The sequence below is a fragment of the Rhinolophus sinicus genome, linkage group LG05, assembly GCF_036562045.2.
Source record: "Rhinolophus sinicus isolate RSC01 linkage group LG05, ASM3656204v1, whole genome shotgun sequence".
NCBI lineage: Eukaryota > Metazoa > Chordata > Mammalia > Chiroptera > Rhinolophidae > Rhinolophus > Rhinolophus sinicus.
The window spans coordinates 18,175,875-18,183,445 of NC_133755.1; the positions used below are offsets into that span (position 1 = coordinate 18,175,875).

General features: G+C 37.7%; 1 protein-coding gene and 1 long non-coding RNA gene across 8 annotated transcripts in view; one reads left to right on the top strand and one right to left on the bottom strand.

The window, feature by feature from the left end:
- The window catches only part of LOC141571522 (uncharacterized), a 41,923-nt gene extending 35,708 nt beyond the window's left edge, over positions 1-6,215 (top strand). The window contains exons 5-6 of the long non-coding RNA XR_012496290.1: positions 1,128-1,298; positions 5,647-6,215. This is a non-coding gene — a long non-coding RNA (uncharacterized LOC141571522). The remainder of the gene's footprint in view (positions 1-1,127; positions 1,299-5,646) is intronic.
- Positions 1-7,571, bottom strand: part of RBKS (ribokinase) — an 81,447-nt gene that overhangs the window by 42,857 nt on the left and 31,019 nt on the right. For all 7 annotated transcript variants that reach the window (XR_012496287.1, XR_012496288.1, XM_019735338.2 and 4 more), the window contains 3 exons: positions 7,428-7,491; positions 6,222-6,284; positions 3,202-3,366 (listed from right to left, as the gene is read on the bottom strand). Coding sequence is in view for 5 of the 7 variants with exons in the window: in XM_019735338.2 (XP_019590897.1) it covers positions 3,202-3,366; positions 6,222-6,284; positions 7,428-7,491 (292 nt within the window). In the remaining 2 variants the exon portion in view is untranslated. The remainder of the gene's footprint in view (positions 1-3,201; positions 3,367-6,221; positions 6,285-7,427; positions 7,492-7,571) is intronic.

Consider the following 7,571-nt stretch of genomic DNA (forward strand, 5'->3'; position numbering starts at 1 on the left):
ATACCTCATCACCTTAAAGAACTGTGAGAGCTCTCAGCCCAGTTCTCTTGTTTCACAGAGGAAACTGAGGTACAGAGCAAGGAACCGACTTACTCGTCTGATGTCTCCCATTTGCTAAGTGATTGATTCTGAATTCAAAGCCCTGCTTCATGACTCCCAAACCAGTGCTCCTTCCATTGTACTAGTCTCACCTGAGAATGAAGTTGCATTAAATTCTCTCTCTTTCACACACACACACACACACACACGTACATGTGCACGCACACGCCTACCTCTTGGTATTGAGTCTAAGCTGCGTCTGACTGGTAAGCACCAAATGGGGACCAGCTGAGTTCTGGACAGAGGAACACGTGTGAATGTATGTGTGTGTGCGTCTTTAATGGGTGGGGGGACATATTGCTGAAAACACTCTAGGGCAGGGGTGTCCAAACTGCGGCCCGCGGGCCAACTGTGGCCTGCAATCCATTTTTTATTGGCCCGCAGCAAATTCCAAAAATATATTTAGTTTACTTAAATAAACCAGGTGAGGCAATACGTACTTCACCTCGAGTGAGTGGCCCGGCTGTTTGTGTATTTTACCGCATATGGCCCTTGGTAAAAAATGTTGAAAAAAGTTTGGACACCCCTGCTCTAGGGTCTCTTCTCTGTGACTTGAGCAGCGAAACACTCAAAATTTAGGCTACATGTTGGATAATGTTACCATTCATGGGATTTTATTTTTCTAGACATACTCTTCATAAAGGCTCAGTTACTAGCAGTCAATGGGATGTTGAAGTTTCTTTGTAACTTGGGTCTTGGAATCTGAAATCCTGGTTTCTACACTGACTAAAAGTACGACCTTGGTTAAGCAAATTACTTAAGCTCTCCAAGTCTCAGTCTTCTCCCCTTCAGTCTGGGAGAATAATGTCTGCCATGTTTGTTTTACGGTTTTTCTGGGGATTACATATGAAAGTACTTTACAAGCTGTTAAGTACACATAGATGCAAGGTATTACTTCTAGTATTAGTGTATAAGGTCACGCAGACTTAATACTTAGGCATGCTGGCACTTCATAAAAATGTGAAATAGGCTAAGTGGTCTTTGGCCCCCTATTACCTAACCCCCTTTCTGCTGCACCTGGTCCTCAGCTCCTCAACTGGAAGAACTGCCTGGCAGGTGATGGAGGAAGCATTTCTGGACCCCACCCAAAGGACAGCTCAAGGTCAGGCTGCCTGCCCATCTGGATAACTCTAGCCTCACCTGTGAAAGGTTGGATCCTCAACTGTGGTTGCTGTACCTGTCTCTCCTCCACAAGCGGGGTAGGTAACAGGTGACTGGGACAGAGAAAACAGTGATCTCTGAGAAGCAAGGGATAGTAGGAAAAAAGAGAAATTACGCTTTGATGTATAAAAGGAAAGACAGGAGCATGAATGAAGTGGCATGGTGTGTTCAGACCACCAGTCAGATGGGTGCAACGCGGACAATGCTTCTCGTAAGCATTAGGCTTTAGCTGTCACACTCTGAGAAGACGGAACCTATGGGTTTGGGCTCAGAATGCTTTCTGACAGCTTCGAGTTCACTAAAAATACATTCAATGTCTGAGAATTTGCCATGGCATATTGTTTTGCCATGAGGAAAATTTGTTACATCATGACATACATTTAAAAATTCTCCACAAAATCATTTCAGTAACATATTTTCCACTTATTGCTAAGTAGTAAAACACTGTACACCTTGGGAGAAATCACTTATACAGACACAGACACAGACACATACACACTCTTACTGCTTTTTTTCTTTTTTTAGTTTTGTATCTTGATGATAAAGTTCTACCTGGAAAAGTCACTGTGGTTCTCTATGTTCTTAATATAAATCACAGAACTATTAGTGTAATATCAAGAAGCAGCCATGGTCAGAGGGTGGCTAGTTTTTATTTGTATTCATTTATTGTTTTGACCAAATGGTACTGAGATGAGGATATTATCCAAATTTTAATCCAAAGAGGGAAGAAAATTGGGGTTTACTGAAATTCTCTATACCAGCTTGCTATATTTTATTCCATTCTTAGAACAATTCTGTAGGGAAGTATTTCTATATGCATTTAACAGACAAGGCTCAGAAAAATCAGTTAATTCTGCAAAGATCACAAAGCTAACAAACGATCAGAAATGGGCTTCTAACTCAGAAGATGCTCTCCCCACAGGTCAATGGTAAAAAAGCAACAAACTGAAAGAAACTATTTGGATTTTTCAAAGTCTGGTATTTGCTGAGGGTGGGAGAGGGGGAGTGGGTGGGAGAACAGATGAATGAAAATTAGCCAAGGGTTGATAATTGTTGAAGCTGGGTGATGGGTTTTATTGGAAAATTCTGCCTGCTTTTGCTTGTTTTTCTTTTAAAAAAAAATTAAGTATAGTTGGTATACAGTATTATATTAGTTATGTTATTTTCAGGTGTACAATATAATGATTCAACATTTTTATACCATACAGTGTGGTCACCCCACTAATTCTAGTCATTATCTCGTAGTCACCGTACAAATTTATTACAATATTGTTGACTATATTCCCCTTCACCTTTTCCACCCATCCCCCCACCCCCACCCCTCTGGTAACCATCCCTTTGTTCTCAGTTTCTATGAACCTCTTTTTTTGTTTTGTTTGTTTGTTTATTTTGTTTTTTTTTAGATTCTGCCTGTTTTTATATGTTTGAAAATTTCCAAAATCAAAGATCAAACAAAACAAAAGAGCTGTTTAAAGGACGTTGACAGCATAGAAAATATTACATATAAATAATCTTTTGTTGTTTATAGAAAAGTTTTACAAAAAGGAGAAAGCACTAATCTTCAATTCCTAGAGATGTTTATCAAAATGTACTTGGGCAGTGATTATACAGGACGTGCTGCCTCTGCTTCTCAGAATGGAAATTATTCCACTACCTAGAGGTTATCTGGGACAATGGGCTGATTGAGAGATTCTAGTTACTACTTGTATTATTTTTGCTAACTAGAGTGGAGATTTCTTGCGGGATAGCAGAAATGCTACTCATGTTATTTTAACCCTATTTGTTTTCTAACATTATCAAGAAGTAGAAGAAGAGAGTGAATCTCAGATGGGAGAAAGAATATTTTACTAGAGAAAGTGTGTTGCTTTGCTGAAAAGGTGAACTTTAATTAAGACAGTGATGAAAGCTTTTAGAGAAAGAATGACAAATACGTAAAATTACCTCCATTGCTGTGAGCCATTCTTAGGGCCTCCAGAGAAGTTGCTGGAGTTACTTCTAGCTGGCAGATCATGACTTTGGCTCTTCTAATGACATGGGCGGCCTCCCTCAGGTCTTTGGTATTCAGCAGTAAATTTGCTCCAGCCACTATAACGATGATATTCTGGCCTATAAAGAATTTCTGCGTATTTATATTAAAATAAAGTCAAGCCAAACAATGATATTCTGCAATGTTACAGTCATTCTTATAAAGTCATTATATAAAATGTGTTGTAAATATTAACTTTAACATTTCTAGGCCATTCAGGTTAAATTTCACATTCCTTGTGTATCTTCTTTTACAATATCTCTGTAAGAGTCAGTGTTCTAATCATTTTGAGCAAAATCTAAAAATGATTTCTTTATCAATATTCTTTCCCTCCCAGTATTCTTATATACAAAGAATATTAGCTGAGAAATGGCATATAACATACTTAAAATTTTTCTTTTATGGGAAATAAATGGTACAATGTATGTGGTAAAGATTCTTAATCCTAAATGACAGATGTGATAATGAGTATAAACAGGGATAAACTTGCCTAGTGCTAAAAACGAATGCTCTGTAGTATGCAGTCAGTTCCAGGAGTACCCTAGGGTATTCTGAAAAGTGACTTTGTAAATCAAAACACATTTTATAATATCTAATGATGGAAAATTGTACTAAATGACTTAAGGTAGAGAGAAGAGTTATTTGGCTTCGACTGTACCAGATCAAACAGAAGCAGGACTACAGAATCTTACACACTCATCACTTGGACCCCCTCTCGACACTCTGACTAAAGGCGGGAGGTGTGGTGGTGCATTTTCTCCTGAACACAAACCACTTGTGGCTGTTGAACCCTTGACATGTGTCTGGTCTAATTTGAGATATGCTTTCATTGTACAATACAGAGCAGATTTCACAGACTGAATACAAAGAAAAGAAGGTAAAATATCATTAGTTTTTAAGAACTTTTTGATTATGTGTTGAAAGGATATTTTGGACATACTCGGTTAAGTGAATATATGAAGATGAATTTTACCTGTGTCTGTTTACTTTTTAAAATGTGGCTGATAGAAAATTCAAAGTTACGGACATGGCTTGGATTTTATTTCTATTGGACGGCACTGATCTAGAGGGATGCGTTGCAGCAATCATGTTTTGTGCCCCAGGCCGCTAGTGCTTCTCTTGTATAGACATGACCTAAAATTCCCTCTGAACACAGAACACATGCTAGCCTATCATCTTACCACAGATGTGTTTGTTGGCCGCAAGGAGGACTTAATAAAGTGGGGATGGGTCAGCATAAACCCAACCTCGGTGCTGGAAAAATTCAAAGTCCCCACACACTGAAAGACAGCATATCTCCTTCCCCTCCTCCTTCAGTGACCTCATTCTCTCTGCTAGAGTCAGCTGCTGCTTCTGGGTTGCTGACTCCCAAGTCTAAATTTCTGGCCTGGCCTTGGCTGATGAGCCACAAGCCCAAGACACAGCTGTCTGGTGGACAGTGCCATGTGGCCAGCTCGTTCATGTCTCAACTTTAACTTGTCAAAACGGAACTCCTTATGTTACCTTGCTACTCACTCCTTCATTGAAAGGAGCTGATTGTCACCTGTCTGGGTATTTGTGTTAGCTCTTCTACTACAGTCTATACTCTCGAGGGCATTACCACACACTATAAACCAGACAAAGTCCACCATAATAGGCACTCAATACACAGTATTAAATTATGTCTTTACACGAACATGCTGTGTTTTGTACAGAGATAAGGAAGAAACAGATCTCGAAGATATCCCCAGAACACACACAAAAAAGGTTTAAGGAAGGGAAGGAGCTGCTGTTGGCAGCAATAATCACGAGGTAGCTTAAAATAACGAACACAGACTGTCTTGTTAGAATAAAAACTGTATCTACTGTCTTTAAGTGGAATACGTTTTTGTTGTTGTTATTGCAACTTTGGGATCACTACAATAGAGCTAAAAATACTGTGTCTTCTGTGAGAAATGATCTTATGAAGCTGCATTATAAATTAAAGACATATTGTGACAAATCCGAATTTAACCCAGTGCTCACTGATTGCCCAGAATGCACTAGGTTCTGTCCTAGGGGCCCCATGAAATGCTTAGTCCTGAATATTAATTCTGATGTTAAAAATCTTATGTAGGTGTTTTCACGTTTACAATAGTTGGCAGAAATTATGACAACTTTACTTGAGGGTAAAGGGATGTTACTGGTTTCAAAGATTCCAAGGCCTTGTGACAGACTTAGTTGTATATATAGACTTTTTTTTTTATGTTTTAAATATATAAATATACTTGTTTTAATCGATTTTATTTTTGAATAAGTAATACATTCTTTTTCCTCCTTTTTATTCTTTTCTGTCTGTTTTTGTGTGTGTGTGTGTGTGTGTGTGTGTGTGTGTTTATTAGTTTCAGGTGTACAACACAAAGTAATACTTAGACGTTTATCATTTATATCCCTCACGCTGTGTGAACCCCCCTCCTCCCTGTATATATAGACTTTTGAGATTTGATTGCTGTTGAAAGAGCAGACAAAATTGAACACTAACGGTAAGTTAGAAGTAATTAGTTGCTGCCATTTGCTCAGTAAATATTCTATAAATATGATTCATCAACTTTCTTTTGCACCTATTTACATTTATTTATCTAGTGTAACTGAAATGACAGATGAATACTTTACTGCTGTGAGAGACAAATATCAGTTCTGTATTCACATGAAGGGTAATGGGATGTTATAGGATAGAAATATTATTTTGAGGCAACTATAATGCTGTATGCATTGGATGGACAATTTTATATTTGAATGATCAACTTGGGAAGTATAAAGGGAAACACTTATATTTAGATTGGAAAGATCACACTTTCGGCTTTGGAATGGTGGGTATGGTGACATATCCATGGGATTATGGTAAAAATTGATGTTTCTGCTCTAGTTCTGGAAATGAACTGTTTTATGAAATGACACTCTGATATGCAAAACATACCTTCTTTATTAACAATTATAGAAGCAGTTCCTGTAGCAGCATCTTCAGTCTGATATGCAAATTCTAAAAGGAAAAAAGAATTTACAATCACATATATACAGCCTGGCATGGATAATTTACTGTAACAATTTCAATGCACCACTAATCCTTAGAAAACTTTTTAACCTTTAACCATCTGGAATGATAAAAAAGAAATAAGTAGTTAATGCTAATTTATACTCCTCACTTATACAAAATGAAGAAAATACATCTTTACACTTAGTTGCACCTTTTCTCTACATACTAATAAACAACCCGGCAAACCACAGCACTTCTAGTTTCCCCAAATTATCCAAATCCATAGTGGTATCATGCATTGTACATATGCATTTTTCAACACCACCATATTTCTTCAGTGAAAGAAAAGACAGACTTGAGATGAAAGACTAAAGGTCAAACCTATAAAATGAACTCATTTGGTTGTTTTCATTCTCATAAGCCTTGCTTCTCATGAAGAATTATGGCCTGGCATGTAAGTGGAAATGCTGATCAGGCAGCCTTGGCGAAGACCTGTGTTCTAGTCCCAGCTCCAGCTCCAACTACTGTGTTTCCCCGAAAATAAGACCTAGCCGGACAATCAGCTCTAATGCGTCTTTTTGGAGCAAAAATTAATATAAGACCTGGTCTTATTTTACTATAAGACCTGGTCTTATCTAACATAATATAATATAAGAACGGGTCTTATATTAATTTTTGTTTCAAAAGATGCATTATAGCTGAGTGTCCGGCTAGGTCTTATTTTCGGGGAAACACGGTAGCTGTGTGCTCCCGGACAAATTCAGAGCCTCCTTGGGCTTTGGTTTTCTCTTTTGTGAAATGATAGCGTCAGCCTCAGTAGTTTCTAAGGTCGTCTCCAGCTATGATACTCAATGACTTTTCTTAAAATACCTTTTGTGGATATAGCACCTGTTTTTTCTTGTCACTTGCTTTTGAAACATTTCCATGAGATGAAGGTTTGTAACCTCCGATTGTTTTATTCCCATCTGGAAGAATGTACGTGGAAGAATGAACCATAGGCTATTCAAGCAAGACTACACAAAGCTGCGCATAAAAATTCTCTGGCCACCAGGGGAGGATCTAATAATTCTATTCTACATTCAACTTTCCTTGTAAACAGATCATAGAAGAATGTTATAAAAGCCAACTTTAAAAGAGATGAAATTTTACCTGTAGAAATATCATTCTGTTTTAAGTTTTCTATATAGTCATTGCCAAAAGAATCTTTGCCAACCTGTACCAAAGAAATGATGAACATTAGTTCTTTTATATTTAGTAAAATGCTACAATGTAGTTTTCAGAATACTTAGCATT